Source organism: Leptonychotes weddellii, chromosome 2, assembly GCF_054177405.1.
Source record: "Leptonychotes weddellii isolate Sample4059 chromosome 2, ASM5417740v2, whole genome shotgun sequence".
Lineage (NCBI taxonomy): Eukaryota > Metazoa > Chordata > Mammalia > Carnivora > Phocidae > Leptonychotes > Leptonychotes weddellii.
The window spans coordinates 108502755-108521309 of NC_138370.1; the positions used below are offsets into that span (position 1 = coordinate 108502755).

The 18555-nt window shown below is 35.5% G+C and overlaps 2 protein-coding genes across 9 annotated transcripts in view; one reads left to right on the forward strand and one right to left on the reverse strand.

The window, feature by feature from the left end:
• The window catches only part of HPGDS (hematopoietic prostaglandin D synthase), a 48070-nt gene that overhangs the window by 21608 nt on the left and 7907 nt on the right, over window positions 1-18555 (forward strand). For 3 of the 4 annotated variants that reach the window (XM_081812125.1, XM_081812126.1, XM_081812127.1), the window contains 2 exons: window positions 317-415; window positions 4193-8106. In XM_081812125.1, coding sequence (XP_081668251.1) covers window positions 317-415; window positions 4193-4357 — 264 coding nt within the window. In that variant the 3' untranslated portion in view covers window positions 4358-8106. Of the gene's footprint in view, window positions 1-316; window positions 416-4192; window positions 8107-18555 lie in introns of those variants that run through there. The other variant, XM_081812128.1, reaches the window with a different exon arrangement.
• Window positions 8768-18555, reverse strand: part of SMARCAD1 (SNF2 related chromatin remodeling ATPase with DExD box 1) — a 76697-nt gene continuing 66909 nt past the window's right edge. For all 5 annotated transcript variants that reach the window (XM_006733526.2, XM_031028406.2, XM_006733527.3 and 2 more), the window contains exons 20-24: window positions 17735-17923; window positions 17123-17241; window positions 16044-16226; window positions 14925-15034; window positions 8768-10129 (exon numbers count right to left, since the gene is read on the reverse strand). In XM_006733526.2, coding sequence (XP_006733589.1) covers window positions 10068-10129; window positions 14925-15034; window positions 16044-16226; window positions 17123-17241; window positions 17735-17923 — 663 coding nt within the window. In that variant the 3' untranslated portion in view covers window positions 8768-10067. The remainder of the gene's footprint in view (window positions 10130-14924; window positions 15035-16043; window positions 16227-17122; window positions 17242-17734; window positions 17924-18555) is intronic.

Consider the following 18555-nt stretch of genomic DNA (forward strand, 5'->3'; position numbering starts at 1 on the left):
TTATCTTAATAAAAATTAAGATAAAAATCATGAAAAGATTTTCTAGGTGAAATATTTGGTCATTACATACAAAGAAACTGTAAGAAGTGGACACAAAAGTAATCCATGAGTAACAAAGGGATGACTAAGTATAAGGAATCAGACCTCAATCTCGATAATGTCATATATTTGAAACAAACAAACAAGAACACATAGCTACTTCTCTTTCTTTCTGAACTCATGTGGGAGAATAAAGATGGAAAAATCTACTTCCTCTTCAAATCATGTTATTTTTCTTCCTATTATCCTTAAAGTGATCTTCTTCATCCTCTCCTAGAATCAGATGTTTAATGAGCTACTTACATATGATGGACCTCATCTGCTGCAAGATTTGGACACATACTTAGGTGAAAAGGAGTGGCTTACTGGTAACTCTGTGAGTATGTTTTTACATCTTTAAAAAATACAAGTATACACATATACACATACATATAACCAAAAACTTACAAAGACTCAGTGAGAAAAAAAAGTTACCCATAAGGAAGGAACAGATAGCAGGGATAAAAGCTAAACTACTTTGAATAAACCTGTTTTGGTGGACTTAACTTTGGAACTATGAACTAAAATATTTTATATAATCATAAAAACAATGAAAATATTTTAAAAAGCTAACACTGCAAAGCAAAAGCAAAGTGAAGCAAATGAACCTATGTTAAATTGATGCATGAAGTGTGTAGAGAAGTACCTATTTGAGGAGAACCATTTTAAGAAATATCATCATTTGTAAAACACAGTAACCTGAATACACATTTTATTATAAATATTCTCTCAGAATCAAAAAATAGAAATCTTATACCATTTTTAGTAGAGGCATACATCAGAGAGCTATTATGGGTTTGGTTTCAAACCACAGCAATATATATTGTATCACATATCAAATGGATTTTTTGGTTTCTCAGTATATATAAAAGTTATGTTTACACTATACTGTAATCTGTTAAGTGTGCAATGGCATTATGTCTAAAAAAACAATGTACATATCTTAATTAAAAAATACTTTATTGCTAAAAAATGTTAACCATCATCTGAGCTTTCAGAGTTGTAATCACTGATCACAGATTACCCTAATAATGAAAAAGTTTGAAATATTGCAAGAATTACAAAAATGTGACACAGAGACACAAAGTGAGCAAATGCTGTTGGAAAAATAGTGCCAATCGATTTGCTCAACACAGGGTTGCCACAAGCATTTGTCAAAAACGCGCTATCTGCGACATGCAATAAAGCAAAGCACAATAAAACGGGCGTTCCTGTAATTATATTCTTAGTGGTACTGGGTACAGTCATATTGTTTTATTAGGATTTCTGATATAACTATATTTTGGGGTAAAGCAGTAAGAAAATATGTGGATATCACTGAGAACCAGGATTTTCAGTGTGGGAGAAAGAAGACAGAGATATAAGTAAGGTCAGCGAAGCTAAGTAAACACCCTATTCCTGAATGTGAAATATATATATGAATATATATAAAAATATTATACGTGAATATATAAATTTATATATATATAAGGTCATGATGCACTGACTGTATCTTAGGCTAAATAAAGGAAAAACCATGTTGTATTTCTTTTTCTTGAAACAATGACCAACCCTGTTGTCCTGGGCACCTTCAGGACCCAGATTCTGGTCTCTAAATATTAAAAGGAACCAGGGCTTCTTAGAGAAATGGCTCGTTCTCAGTTTGGGACAGGAAATGTAAGAGATGAGCTGGAAATACCTTGTCATAGCAGAAGCAAATAAATTATCAAAGACAACTGAACTGGGGACTCAAAAGTCAACTTGAAGCAAACGCTTACACTGGCTAAATATGGGACAATTCAAGCTTCGCTAAGAATATTAACAGCAGTGGATTGAAACAAATCAAAATGAATGAATCCATGAATTTATGATGACCACTCCTACCACCACAACCAAACACAAACACATACATGCAAACCCCCAAACCAAAGAGAACTTCATTGGTTACTTTTGGAAGATGATATGGAAACAAATTATTACTCTGAAAACTCTTTTTTAAAAAGTTGGGAGGTTTGAATGAAGAATTTATCTTGCCTTTCTGATTGTGCCAATTGTACCTCGAGATAACACAAACCGAAGGGCAAAGTTTGTCTTCATGTAAGTATTCCAGTTAGTAAGTAAAAGGGGAGATTAAAATCAACTATCACCATTTTCCAACCCCTGATGGTTGGAACAGACCAAGGCATTGACTAATAATTAGTAAGATCACAAAAAGCGAGACCATCAGCTATTACAGCCCTACTACTGAGAGAGAGGAGCACGTTACTGACAAAAACTCAAGTCTAAACACGACTCATGCTGTGGTAGGTCGGAGTCTGTGCCTTCAAGGAGGCTGCATTCTAGAAGACACAGACTGCTTTGGGCAGCACTCTTGGGACTTACTCTGTTTATGGTCTGTTGAGTCCTTCTGGGTGACACGGACGCATACTTTCCACATCTTTATTCTCAACTTCCAACCTATCACATGCCTCTTCATTTCCTCCCACGTTCTCCAAGAGACTTTCCTAAAATGGTCCTCTCCCTGCCCTACTGAAGGACTTAAAATCCACCCCCACCCTCGTTTTCTTTTTTTTTTTTAAAGATTTGATTAGTTTATTTTTTTTTATTTTTTTATTTTTTTAAAGATTTTATTTATTTATTTGACAGAGAGAGAGAATGAGAGAGAGCACATGAGAGGGGGGAGGGTCAGAGGGAGAAGCAGACTCCCTGCCGAGCAGGGAGCCTGACGCGGGACTCGATCCAGGGACTCCAGGATCATGACCTGAGCCGAAGGCAGTCGCCCAACCAACTGAGCCACCCAGGCGCCCTCCACCCTCGTTTTCTATTAAGATTCTTCTGTAAACTACCTCCTGACCCCATCTCTCAGCACTCTTCCTCAGTGTTCCACACACACTGGCGTTTTGTGTGCTCCTCCAACACACAACTCACTCCCACCTAAGAGCCTTTATACTTGCTGTTCCCTCTGCCTACAAGGCTTCATCTGCAGACCGCTGCCTGTCTGGATCCTGTTCTCATTTAAGCCTGGGCTTAAATGTCACACATGTAAGGGTCTTCCCTCCATGACCACCTGAGGATCCTTCCCATAACTTCACTTTTTCTTCATCATCCCTACTGGTTGACAAATGTTTGTCTTCCTGCTTCTAAAACAAAAGGTGCACCTGGGAAAGGGCCTGTATAACATCTTGCTCTCCAGTCCAGCCCAGCCTAGCACATAGACCTGCACGTCGCACACAGTAAGTACGCCATAAATATGTGTTGACTGAACTCTTGAATCCTCTAACCCAAAACTCTCCTGGTTGACAGGTGTTTAGTATGCAGGTTCATGAAACACTAGCAATTAGTATTAGATTCCATACAAAAATAAAACTACGGATAGCCCACATTTAAACTTCACTCTTTGATGGGTATTCATCATCTGGAGTCAAAGTAATGTTCAGCCAGATTAGTTTCTAGTCACAAAGGGAAAAAAAAAAAAGTGTACGAAGAAAAAGTATACAAGGGTAGGACCAGGCTGTCATCACACCTGGGGATCCACTAATGCTCAGACACCTTATGTCTTCGGAGGTGATGCAATCTAATGTGTTAGCCAAAAATATTTCACTTGCAACTACGAACTCTCTAGGGATAACCTGCACCCTATCCCTTTATACTCTGCAAAAGAAAGGAACAAGGTAAGTAAGATGAAATAACCACACAAATCCCGAAGACATGATGTTCTTCAGGACTAGTGTGAAATCTCCAGTAAAAGGGAGTTAAAGGGCATAACCAGACGAAATGCATGTCTTGGAATGGATTCTGATTTGTCCTATAAAGGACATTTTTGGAACAGATGAAAAAGTATTGATTGGGTATTAGACAATGTATTGTCGCAGAGAGGTGGAGATTTAATCAAGTTATAAGAGTATGTATTCTAAAATCTCATTTAGAACACACACACACACGTGATGCCATTATACAAAGAGGTGTTAATGGTAGCAACCTCTGGGTGTTGGGAGTATGGTGTTATCTGTAATTTTCTATCATATACTCATTCCACTTTCGTAGTAACAGATAATTTTGAATTAAAAAACTATTCTTGATTTAGTAAGTTATGCCTTCTATGTTCAAATGGCAATTTTTGTTTGCTTTAAACTAGGTAACTTGGGCAGATTTCTACTGGGAAATTTGCAGTACCACACTTTTGGTCTTTAAACCTGACTTGTTGGACATCCATCCCAGGCTGGTAACATTACGGAAGAAAGTTCAAGCCATTCCTGCTATCGCTGACTGGATACAACGAAGGCCCCAAACCAAACTCTAGGTAATGTGTGCTGCCTCTAAGCTTTGTTATTCACAGCATCACTTCCATCAGATAAGAAGCTACGTCAGCCTGCCATGGAATCTACACACTCCCCTCCGCAGCTCCACCAACTCTTTCACTTTTGCCATATTCTGTTTAAAAAAAAAAAAAAGAAAAAAGAGGGGAGAACGAGATCACTTAGTTTCGAGCATCCCTTTTGTTTTTTTTCCCTTTCCCTTAGAATAATTTCACATCATTTACGACTGAGAAAAAAGTTTATGATACAGGCAGGGCTCACATTTCATGGGTTTCGACATGCATGGATTTCAGTCACAATGGTTAAGGAACATACACGTTTCCCCCCAAAATGGTTTGGACTTAAGCTGTAATTGCATAAAGTGTTAACTTTGCTGCTAGCTCTGTGGTCCACAAATCACTATGTAAATAAGAGATGCACAGCATGACCAGTGCCCAATCCCATCACTTCTTTCCAAGGCTGTTAATGAGTGGCCACTGCACAGCTATTACTCATGCACAGGTAGCAGGGTGGGTAGCTGCCTTGCCGGCTTGTTTCTCAGTGATAAACCCACTCAGAAATTTTTAAAAAGTGGTCATTGAAAAAGGGAACTCAGCAACACAGATGAAAGTACAATAAAGAAATGAAAAGTGACCATGCTGGAGCCAAATTCAAATTACACATAAATGGAAAGAGCGGACTATGAGAACATTTACACGGCTGCAGTTCAAGGGGCTCCAGAGATGTAGCTGGAAAAACTTGGCAGACCTACTGACAGAAATGAGGAAAATGGCCGTGACAAAGATGATGTTCCAGAGGAAGGGAGACTGCCAAAGAGCTTCACGTTAAAAGAACAGAGATCAAAAGAATGAGAAGACAAGCCACAGACTGGGAGAAAATATTTGCAAAAGACGTTATCTTTACATGGTATGTAAATCATGGATACACAATATGGAATTCTTTACTTTCTGCTCAATTTTGCTATGAACCTAAAACTCCTCTTAAAAATAAGTCTATTAAAAAAGAAAAAAGCAGGGATATTTCATGACACTGGAAATGCAATAAAATGTTGAAAGGTGATCCAAACTTAAAATTATGATAATTTGGGTATATTGGACTATACCCAAAATAGACAAAGAACCCTTAAAATCCAACAAATGAACCCAATTACAAAATGGACCAAAGATCTGGACAGACACCTCATCGAAGATATACACATGGCAAATGAGCATATGAAAAGATGCTCAACATCATATGTCACCAGTGAAGTGCAAATAAAAACGAGTTACCATTATGTACCTGTTAGAATAGCAAAATTTCAAAAGACTGACACCACCAAATGCTGGTAAGGATGTGAAACAAAATTAACTTTTACTTACTGCTGATAGGAATGGGAGATGATAAAGACTTGGGAGAGAGTGTCGCAGTTTCTTACAAAACTAAACCCACTCTTACCATATGATCCAGCCATTATGCTCTTTGGTACTTACCCAAAGGAGTTGAGAACTTAGATCCACACAAAAACCTGCACATGGATGTTTGTGGCAACTTTACTGGTAATTGCCAAAACTTGGAAGCAACCAAGATGCCCTTCTACAGTGAGTGGTTAAGCAAACTGTAGTACATCCAAACAAGGGAATATTAGCACTAAAAATGAGCTATCAAGCCATGAAAAGACATGGAGGAAACTCTAGTGCAGATTACTAAGTGAAAGAAGCCAATCTGAAAAGGCTATAAATTGTATGATTTCAGCTATAGAACATTCTGGAAAAGGCAAAACTATGGAGACAGTAAGAAGACCAGTGGTTGTGAGAGGCGAAGGGGGAGGGAGGGTTGAACAGGTTGAGTATAGAGAATTTTTAGGCAGTAAAACTATTCTGTATACTATAATGGATTTGTTAAACCCACAGAATGTACAAGACAAAGAGCAAACCCTAATGCAAACTATAGACTGGGTGATTATGATGTGTCAATGTAGATTCACTGATTGTAACAAATGTACCACTCTGGAATGGAGGTGTTGATAGTGGGGGAGGGTGTACTTGTGTGGTGGCAGGGGTATATGGGAATTCTTTACTTTCTGCTCAATTTTGCTATGAACCTAAAACAAGAAGTCTCTTAAAAATAGTCTATTAAAAAAGAAAAAAGCAGGGATATTTCATGACACTGGAAATGCAATAAAATGTGGGAAGGTGATCCAAACTTAAAATTATGATAATTTGCCAAGGTATAAAAAGAATGGCTCACTTGCAATTATATATGAAGGTATTATTAAAACTATTCTTAATACATTTTTTACCAAAGTAATACACTTTTTCAGTTTCTTTTACTACTAAAATTAGTTTTACTACTTTACTTACCTACACATTTATAACCAACATTTTTAATGTGTTGAGAAAAAAATTTAGAAGTCATAGAACATTTTCTTCATTGACTAGGATTATTTTGCACAATTTCAACCTGCAGTCATTTTTATGGTCCCACACTACTGTGGAAAGCAAGAACTGCCCATATAAACAAACGATTTAAATAGAAATCTTCCAAGTAACTATAGGTTATCCCTCAACACATTTTAAACCATAACTATAGCACTGGAATATATTTTAGTTCAATTTGCATGTTAATATTAATATTGGATTGTCTAATCTTAGCATGTCATGTTATATATAGAAAGAGACTAATGAAATAGATGGCATATACTTGAAATGCAGGACAGAGGAAAGAGAATATGGTTGAGAAGCCAGAAATGGGGAGAGGATGTAAGGGAAGAAAGAAAAAGAAAAGGAAAGCTGGGCTAAGTATGATTTTGTTTAAGGTGCTTCTTTCATCCCAACAGTGTTCTACAAAATAGGAGAAAAGATGTTAAATACTTGATACATCATTAAGGATTATACATAAAAACAAAGTGTATTTCCCAAATGACTTGCTTCTTTGGATCACAATTTCTTATCGCTAGTCGCTGTTAATAAATGATAACAGGTTATATAAGTGAATCTCATTGCAAAGTATTGTATCATGTTATTAAGGCAATTTAAGAAAAAATTACCTTTCACAACAGAAATTCAAATAATACTCTAGACAATGAAAGTAGTAACTTTTTTTCCCTCTTATGCATGTTCATTTTCTGCCATAAAATTAAATTCTGACAAGCTTTAATGAAAATAGAATTTAGTAAAAGTGAGAACAATGCTTATCTAACATTATGAAAATTCACAGTAACATCAGTCCCACTTGTTTACACAAATCGTAATTCAAATATAAAATGCAACCACAGCAGGTTTCATAAAGAAATTATTTCATTTCAATCATAGCATCATCATCAATCTTTAGGTCTTTTCTCACTGAAGGGACAACACATTCCGTTATCCCACCCTGTACCCAAAATAAATGGCTCCTTGCTGAGTGAGCAAGTATGAGAGAATATGAATGAATCAGAATTGCAGATTGTAACCAGAAAACACACATTCTGGGAAGAAAAGAGTTAAAAGAATCAGTTCCTTAATTTTATGGACATTTTAAGTGTCTTGCTTAGGGTCACCCAAATCTCCTAATACTCCTGTCCAACCTCTATACAGTAACACCAAAGTTAGAAACAACAGTAGTTAATGTTGCAATATAAGTATCTGTTGGTATAAAGTTACAAAGTCTATGGGGTCGGGAATACAGTTATGAAACACATACGGCATATGTCTTCTACCTTGTAAGTTGCATTAAAAAATAAAAGTTGCTTCAGTTGGTCAAGATGATATTCCAACTATGGCTTCACATGCTCTTTACTACTGGTAATAGATTACGATGTTCCTATGAACATCAGTCCAATGAAAGGACTAACGGGGGGAATATATCCTAAGTAATAAATTCCAGTTTACTGAGAAATAGATAATATTTAAGCACAAATGATCTCATTTTAAAGGTAAAAGGAGAGTTAGAAACTATTAAAAAGGGTGTGGAAATACAACTTATGATCACAAATATTTTCATTAAGCCTAAGACATAATAGAGCATGACAGGGAGAACTCAACTACATCTCATTAAATATGGACTTAATAACAACAAAAGAAACAGCCTATCACTGAAGACACATTACCACAGAAAAGTTATTAAGAAATCCATTATGAGATTTTGAAAGGTAGTATTTCCAACAATCTAAGTGATTTGGGTCCTGCGATGTAGGAAGAGGTAGTAATAGTATTTGTAGATTCCTTCTAGTCCCATTATACTAAAATATATCGATTATATTCAATATACCTTCAAGATTGGGTAAATCTACTGAATCATGAGTTTTCAGAGTCTGTAATATCTGAAGATTGCTTTGAGAGCTTCATTACTCTTCTAACTCCAGAGGATTATATGACCTAAGCATCTTAGCAAGTCAGGATGCCTTGAAAGCACAATCTCTAAAATTAACAAGTCTGTGATTTATAAATAAGTTTATTTATAATGATATTTACATAATAAAAACAAAACACATGAAACTCACAAGTTATACAAAGAAACTGATGTATAATAAAAACAGCAAGATAGACTGACAGGCAAAAATTTAAAGAAAGATTTAATAAAGAGTTAAATATCAAATAGACAACTTTACTTCTTCTAAATTTCACTTTGTCACCCACACTGAATTGGAATTGAACAATGGCTCTCTCTTCAGGAGGTCCTGTACTGGAAATTCTGGAAACTGATAAATTATATTTTGAGAAGTGTTTAAAGTTAATGACCTATTTCCATGCAGTACCTAACGCTGCCTTAATATGAAGTCACATTCAGTCTGCTTTGAAGTGAAATAGCCTGTTAATCTGTTCTGCCAGGTTAGACAAATGTTACCCACATTTTGCTGATACGTGGAGACGTGGCAGGAATAAACTACTATTTAGAGAGTAAAGAGAACTGGAGCAGAAGTGACTGGGCAACAGTTTCAAGAGAAGCAAAAGCCAGGAGAGGGAAATCAATGAAAACATGCACAAGAATAGGCAGAGTAATAAGCACAATTAGTGCAGTGGGGAAATGAACAGAAGGAATTAATCCATGGAGCAAGAGAAGGGCTTCTTCGTTACTATTCACTGGAAAACAACTTAGTGCCTAGCCAAACAAATTTGTTTTAACAGAAGTACTTGGAAGGACCTGGGGGTGTTAGTAAATGGAATGCCACCTTTAAATTCAGGTTGAGTTCTTGTTGACAGTGGTGAACATCTGCTTCAAATAGCAATAAAATGAAAGCTATATAATCTATACAGCTGCGTCCTTTAAACTAACAAAAAAAGAACTTCAAATGAGACAAGGAAAAACAAGACGTAAGCATTGTCAAATAAGGCACATGTAAAAATCTACACACATTATCCAGTGAAAGACAATATATATATATTTGGAGGTAGAAATAATTACAAAAATACTGACATTTCTAAAGCATTAGCATATTTGTTACAAACAATCACCAACTAATCCCCATTCAGAAAACTGTTTTGTAAAATGATTATTCAACATCTTCAGGACTACATTATTTGTGGCTTTTTTTTTTTTTTTTTTTTTAAATTTCACATGTGAGCATCTGGAGAATTCAGTTAGTGGCAAAAAAGTTGTCCATACTATGAGAAATGTAATATGGAAATTATAAAAAGTTATAAATGTTCATAAACCCCATGGTCATCATAATGTAAATGTCCTTGAGTGCACCAAGTTGATATTTCCTCATCAATTAGGAATTCACAATTCTTAATTTCACAGGCCCATTGACGTTTTTAGTAACGTGGCTATATCTGCTGGCATACTCCCTTCGTCACCTGCAGGTCAGAAAGGGGCATTAAAAGTTTAATAAAAATATTTTACGAAATATATTTTCTCTAACTTTCGTGAATTCCTAATCATCTTTCAAGGTCCAGTTTGCTTCAGTGTCACTCCTTGTTAAAAACCCTCGTGAGGGGTGCCCAAGTGGCACAGTCGGTTAAGTGCCTGACTCTGGGTTCTGGCTTCAGGTCCAGATCTCAGGGTCGTGAGACTGAGCCCTGCGAGGGGCTCCGCACTCAGCGTGGAATCTGCTTCAGTTTCTCTTTCCCTCTCCCTCTGCCCCCGCCAACCGTGCACGCTCTCTAAAGTAAGTAAATAAATCTAAAACAAAACAAAACGACCTTTGCAAATCCCTACATCCATTTAAGGCTATTTCCTCTGTGCTTATGTTCATATTACCAGCACAGTAATCTAGACGCTAGGTTGCTCAGTTGACATAAATAAAAAGATAGGCAAGTATTAATTTGGATCATATTCTATTCATATCGCGCACAGTATTTACTACTCAGGTATACTCGATAAAAACATTTGTGCAACAAAACTGAGTAATGCAAATAAAGACAACCAATCAAATCATTCATCTACACCCGTATTTTCAATCCAAAGATATAATCACTAACATAGACTTAACTGGCATATCTAAACAAAATTGTGAATATGGCATACCAGTTGAAGATTAAAGTGCTCACTGTAAATAACCTTTTCCCAATGTCTGCCCATATTTCAATTAAATGAGACTCCAGTATCTAGACACTTACGCAGGAAGCATTCAGGATTTTTTTTTTTTAAGATTTATCTGAGAGATGGGGCGCCTGGGTGGCTCAGTCGTTAAGCGTCTGCCTTCGGCTCAGGTCATGATCCCAGGGTCCTGGGATCGAGCCCCACATCGGGCTCCCTGCTCAGCGGGAAGCCTGCTTCTCCTTCTCCCACTCCCCCTGTTTGTGTTCCCTCTCTCACTGTGTCTCTCTCTGTCAAATAAATAAATAAAATCTTTAAAAAAAAAAAAGATTTATCTGAGAGAGAGAGCAAACTCCCGAGTGGGGGGAGGGGGAGAGAGAGAGAATCTCAAGCAGACCCCCGACTGAGCGTGGAGCCCGACATGGGGCTCGATCCCACGACCCATGAGATCCTGACCTGAGCTGAAACCAAGAGCCAGACAGACGCTCAACTGACTGGGCCACCCAGGTGCCCCCAGGATTTTCTAAAGCAGGAAAACACCTTGTGTCAATTAATCACTCAGACTGTTTAGAGATGAACTGATTTATTAGTTTATAGTGACAATGGTATAGTTGACAATTCATAAATATTTGTACGTTCATAGCAATGAATAATTTTATAAATTAGATGTGGCTAAAATGCAGCCAAACTAATCACTTCTCTGTCACACATACACACCCCAGTTATAATCCAAAATTGTGAGTACTTTTATCTACTCTTCTTTCAGTAAAACACATATGCAAAGAAACACAGACTATTTCCATAAACTCTCAAGGAGTTCGCAGACTCCTTGCGCCTTGAGGCTCTTCCATAGATTTAACAGCCTATGAAATCTAACTTGAAACATGTTAAATTAACTGACCCAACTAAATAATCAGACAGCTCCAGAAGACAGTAAGACAACAAGAATTCAAAAGTACAAGACAAGACTGTACAAGATTCAGTATTCTGGGAATGGAGGGAGGGGTGAAAAGAAGGAAAAGGGGTGAGGAGACTCCTGTAAGTCTGAAGATATAATGCAATAAAATGCAATGGTTCGTGAACTCTGGATTTTTTTTTTTTAAGCTATAAAAGACGAGGGGATAATTGGGAAAACATGATAATATTTGGAAATTACTGTTAATTTTCTTGGATGTAATTGGCAACTCAGAGGGAATGCTAAAATATTCAGAATGATGTGCCATGTCTACAACTGACTGAAATGGTTCATGAGGAAAAAAAGGTAGTATGAAGCAAAATGTTTACAACTGCTAAATTCATTTATACTATGCTTTTAACATCTCTGCATGAAAATTTCCATTTTAAAAGGCAGAAAATCTATTAATCACATTAAGAGATTTAGCATGTATCAGAACACCAACCAGATTACTGAGTTCCATTCCCAATTTCTGACTGAGTAGGGATGGAGTTGGGCTTGGGAATTTGCATTTCAAGACAATTTCCCAGGTGATGTTGTTGCTGTTGGTCCAGGGACTACACTTTGAGAACCACTAAGGCAAGCTCTAGAAATAAAAAAATCTGACAAGCATTTCTGAGAGGAATCATGGTACTTATCTTTCACAGTTTCATGGAAAGGGGGGCATACAGATTGTTAACATGAAGCACAGACACACTCAATTACAAATATGCTTTTTGTTTACAGTGGAAAAGAACCTCACTGCGAGAGGATGAAAAGGGTACATGTACTCTCGTTAGGTCAGTGTCCAATTATTTAAATGAAGAAGCAGAAGCAAAGATGATAAAATCATTACAGTTAAGAGAATAAAGACATTATTGTATCCTTACCCTACCAAATAAAACACATACCGGAAAAAACTGATACAAATAGCTTTAACAAGACAGAGTAAAATTTCCTACAGAAAGAAAGAGTGATAAATGGGGGAATGATTCTTTGTAATAAATGCTTTACAGGTAACAGCCTAAAAGCATAGCTGAAATAAGTTGCTATTCTAACAGATACTTGATGTGAAAATTACAGGTAAAACTTTAGACTAAACAAATTTATATAAATACAAATAATTTATGTGAATTATGACTAGACATGACTGGAATACACTGGTCTCATCTGAAATGCCATTAAAATGCCATGAAAAAAAGAAATCAGGGGCATTATACAAAAGAGAAAAGAACAGAAGAAAAAAACAACAGTGAGGAGAGAGCTGTCAACAAATTTTGGAAGATGAAAAGCAAATGGAAGAATGGAAGTTGACTTTAGCAGAATAGACAAAGCAAAAACTTAAGTGAGCACACAGAAAATGCAAGAACATTACTTCATACTCAGACTCTAACCACACCCCTCCCTCCTGACTCCGCCCCCACCGCCCCAACTCAAGACAGAGGTAATGCATGGCTCCCAAAGATGGGGAATATACAGAGCTAAAACAGATTGAAGAGTAGAACATCTAAAGCCTGCCCAACAGAGCCAGCCATTTACCCCAGATACACAAACGAAGTTTATTCTTTGGAAAGTCTGAATCAGAGGAATGCCGAATATGGGCATAGAAGACAGTGAAGCTATACTGGAACAGGAAAATTAACTATATAAATAGGACAACAGCCCTTCCTCCCCCCCCGGCTCCTCCTTAGCTCTAATAATGCAGTCAGTAGGTTTATACTCTATGTCCCACCATCCTCATTTCACAAAAGATTGGTGAATATGTTCCTGGGGAAATGAACTAGCCCATGAGAAGCAACCTATATAGTTAAAGACAGTGGGGACTCCAACCATCAAACTGCTGAAACCCCAACTAACTAACTATGATGATTCTATTTAAAGACTTACTGTTAGAATAAAAACTATGTATCTGGGAAGGTGGCAGCAGTGCTAAAGGAGAACAGGTATTTAATTGTTTTACTAAATTTGAAAAGATGCCCTAACAAAACAGTCAGGAAAAAATGTTGTGCTATGGAATCTGCCTTCTATTGCTTCTGCTAGATAATCTGATATTGGCAAGCTGACCCCTCCACACAAAGCTTAGTAACTGTTTAAGTTATAATCATCACAGTTGCTTCTACTCAAACTTTCTTTAATGCCTGCCTCCCCAACCTGAAACACCCTGAAATAAATGCTATACAGGAAGGACACCTACTAATTTCACCATACACACCTCCCTCCCTCTCTCTCTCTTCTCAAAGACAGATTAAAATACCCTGAACTCTATAGCATAAAGTGCCCAGCAAAATACTGGGACCTAGTAAATATTCAATGGAAGTCTGCTGAATTGAAACAAACAATGATCAACATTAGGAAGATCCTTACTTATTAGAATAATGATTAAACAGCTTCTATCCAGTTAAATTTAACATTAAATAAGAAAAGTAAGATGTAAAAGACTGCATGCTAAGTTGTGTAAAAGGGAAAAAGAATACATATACTTATTTATTTCCATCTGCATAAAATGAGCGGTCACATGCTAATAAAAGTCAACGTGTCATTGTTAGGGGGAAAATGGAGGATAGGGTGAGAAGGAGGCCTTTGTTTGCTTTTTATATCTTTTGAATCTTGAACTATGTGAATGTATTATCTTTTCAAAAACAGAAAACTTAATTTAAAAACTATTCTTTTCAAAAAGGTGGAATGAAGAGGGTTCTCTTAGAGGGTTCTTTCTAGTACCCAACCAACTTCAATCTGAAATTACTAAATTTTTGAGGAAAAAAATGCATTTTATTGCACTTTAGTACAGTTTTTACTGGTCAAAATGAAATTAATGTAAATGTTACCGTTCTTAAGAAATTAATATTACACCATGTATTTTAATTCTTGGGGATTCATATGTGTTACTTATGTAGTAAATAAATTATAAAATTGTGGATAAAATTATAGAACTAATTTTATTTTGGGGATGTTTTGGCATCAAGAGATAAGGGATGGAAGAGACAGAATTATCCAAAATCAAGTGTTTGCATCAACTCTGGCAAAATAATCTTAGTTACTGTAGTACGTTTGAAATGAGCATGCTTTTTCTATACTGTATGCCAGTGAAGGATTTGGGCCATTTTTGTTAATCCCTTGCTACTAATTTGATGCCTTTTCATATAAATAAATATTGATGTTTCTGTTTACAAACAACTTACCTTCATCGACTGTGGTCATATCTTGTTCTAGTTTCAATTTCTGTTGGTTAATTTTTAGCATGGATTCTTCAATTGTCCCTTGGCTTATTAATTTTATAACTAGTACTTCTCTAAAGAAAACAGAAGATATGTCCGTTGGTTACTTAATATAAAATTATTTGGCTACATATAAGCTATATAAAACATCTTAGAGTTCAATAAGAATGATCTTTAGATTGTATAACAAATATATCCATAACTTTAAATTCCCTTTTATTCAAACTTGGGATTGATGTTTTCTGAGCATGTAACTTTTAAACAGCGTTTCTTATTAATCCAAGATATCTGTACTCCAAAAATTACTGGTAAAACTTACTACAACAAACAGTCTGGGATCAGATATGTATTCATTTTAAAAAGGAACATGTTAAACAAAAACAAAAGCAAAAATTTTAAAAAATAAAAAAAATAAAAAGGAACATGCTTTGCTTGTCGGGTTCCACTAAATAATTCAGTGTAAAAAGTAAGAAAGCATAGTGAAGTACAAAGATTACACAAGAAGTTTTAGTCCCATAACAGGTACAGATAAATATCTGATTCATAAATGAATTTATCAGTATCTTTTGGAAATACAGTAACACACTCCACACAGAATACACTGATTATTCACTACTTACATGTGAAAACAGAGTTGAGTTAGGGGTACTGGCACCTCTTTATGGTCCAATGTCAAAATGAACCTTCACCTAAAATATCTACAACTCAAATAATGTATTTCCTAAAGGATAACAGGGTAGCAATAGTATACATTTTACTGTCTATGTGGCTCTTAAGGGATCTAACAAGACTTTTTAACTACTACTATTTTTCAAAGGGGCTGAACCATTGGTAATATTTTGTTTTCATCAGCTGCAGAACTAATTGGGGTGAGGTGGGAGGTTATTTTGCTTTAACTACTCGAAAATGAACAGGTTATATAGTGAAATTCATATTCAACACTGCTGGTATGAAACATATCACCAGCCATGCTTTGCTGAAAATAAAAACACTGAAGCAGGACACTGACAGACTATATTCTACTATTATATACAAATTAAATTGGCCTTTAGTTAAAAATAAATTTCAACTCAAAACACTTACTTAGTCTGGCCTACTCTATGGCATCTATCTTCTGCTTGTTTGTCATTGTACGGGTTACAGTCAATATCATGAAGTATAACAACATTCGCTGAAGTGAGGTTTATTCCTAGGCCACCAGCTTTTGTTGACAGCAGAAACACAAAGATATCCATATCGGTATTAAACTCGTCAATTAGGTGAATCCTATAAGATAAATATATTAGGCTAAATTTCACTAAAATGTATACAACTAAAACTGAAAACAATCACACTACATGGAAAAAAAACCCTGAAGATGTAAATACATGCTCTTGGCAATATAGTTACCTTTCCTGCAGTTATTTTACTGAAAGACCTTCCCAATTCACCAACTTCTTTTCTATTCCATTTCTCTTTCTATTAATTCTCACTTTAATTCAACTATTTGGGTTTGAGTAATGCTAAAGGGTTATTTTCTCCTTTGTTTAATGACTTCTGGCTTATCTAAATTTTGCATACGGCTTTTCAATCTTTAGCCTTCTCAGAAGTCTGTTAGTGGCTGCTCTTGATACCAGATGAACTAAAGATCTCAAGATCAAACTAGAGCAGTGTATTCCCTTTTAGCATGACTTCTATCTTTCTTGCAGGGAAAAAAAATCATTCTGGCTGATAAAAAATAAACCTAAAGATGTAATGCAGTTTAAACACACTAGAAAAAGTATTCCTTTTCTTTTTTTAAGACAATCTTTTAATCTTTGGGAATTAAAAAAATAAACAAACCAAATTTATTCAATTACTCTTAAAATACGAAAAGCCCAAGATTTTAAAACCATCTTGGTTTTTGTTTTTTAAACAATCTTGGTTTAAAGGTAAGGTGCTTCAAGGGTCTGAATGAGTCTTAAAGGGGAAAACATTCTAATTAGGTATCGAAATAGATTTCTATGCAATTCAGATCAAAAACTTAGAAAATTTTCCTTGAGACAATGGTTTGAAATAACCACACAAAAGACTCAAAGCAATACAATTCATTCAAATGCTTTATATACATTTAAAATTCCAATGTTTATTCTTATTTAAAGGTGAGGTGGAGATTTTCTGAAACTGAAGTGAAACATACCAACCTTTCAGAAATCTGAGTCTTCCCATCTAATCTGAGGTACCTATGCTGATGATGTTTTAAGAGAACCTCTAAAATATCCAGCATCATGGTAAATTGGCTAAATAATACAACTCTATCACCCTGTGAAAATACATATATGGATTAGAAACATGGAAAAATAAAATTCTAAGAATCTAATGATCAACTGCTTCTTTAACAAAAATCAGGTGATCACAGCAAATGTCTATTATATAATGATCCTGGGGTCCTGGGATCGAGCCCTGCATTGGGCTCCATGATCAGCGGGAAGCCTGCTTCTCCCTCTCCCACTCCCCATGCTTGTGTTCCCTCTTTCGCTGTGTCTCTGTCAAATGAGTAAATAAAATCTTTAAAAAAAAAAAAAATCAATACAGATGTATTCTACTAACTTCTATTTTTCTTTCTCAGACTCAATAGAGGAAAAGTAATCAGGAAAACATATCCCCAAATAATATCCTCTAAATGTTCAAAGCATTAATTTCTAGAAACATATATAATAGACATAGGCTAAAACTTCAAGGAAGTCAAATCATGCCAGAATTATCTTAAAGAAGTTTAATTGGAAAAATACAAGAGAAGTAGCATGCTTTATTACCTTCTGTTTCAATTCAGACAAGATGCATCCTAAAACTCGGAATTTTCCAGAATCTAAAATCAAGTCCATGTCTAACTGAAAGTTATTAATATGTCGATACTGTTTACAAAGTACATGTAATTCAAAGTCTGTCATAACTTCCATATCTTCAAAGATCAAGTCAGGGTTAGCCTCACAATGTGTAGGTTCCTTAAAACAAACAGAACAATTCACACTTCAAAATGAAGATAATTTATAATACGACCAGAACACTCAAATAAAATTGTTTACATCTGATAAAATATTAAGTAGCTAAACAGCACATGTTACATGGTACAATTTAACAAAGGAAAATAATATTCATTATTTTAGGTACAATAAAGGGGGAAACGTCCTTATTGTTTTAGAGACAATGTCCTGAAATATTCAGAGATGAAGTAATGTCTAGAATTTGGTTCACAATAATCCTGGGGAGGGATCTAGATGAAACACGAGTAGCATCATTTTAGATAATAACTGTAAAAAAAAATGGGTGATGACATGGGCAGAGGATTTCATTATACAATTCTCTCTACTTACACGTTTGAAAATTTCCATAATAAATTTAAAATAATATAAAAACATTTTAAAAAGCAAACAGTTGCTTTTAACACAAAGGAGAACTATAGGTGGGTGCTAAGGGAGAATGAGGCAAAAATAAAGATTAATAAACCTATAGACAAAATATAATAAAGAAAAAAATGAAGAAAACAAATGGAGAAAAACAACTCACTGCCCTGGACATAAAATCTGAAGGATCCTTTTGGTAAAATAAAGAAGTGCATTATGGCAGTCTCAATCAG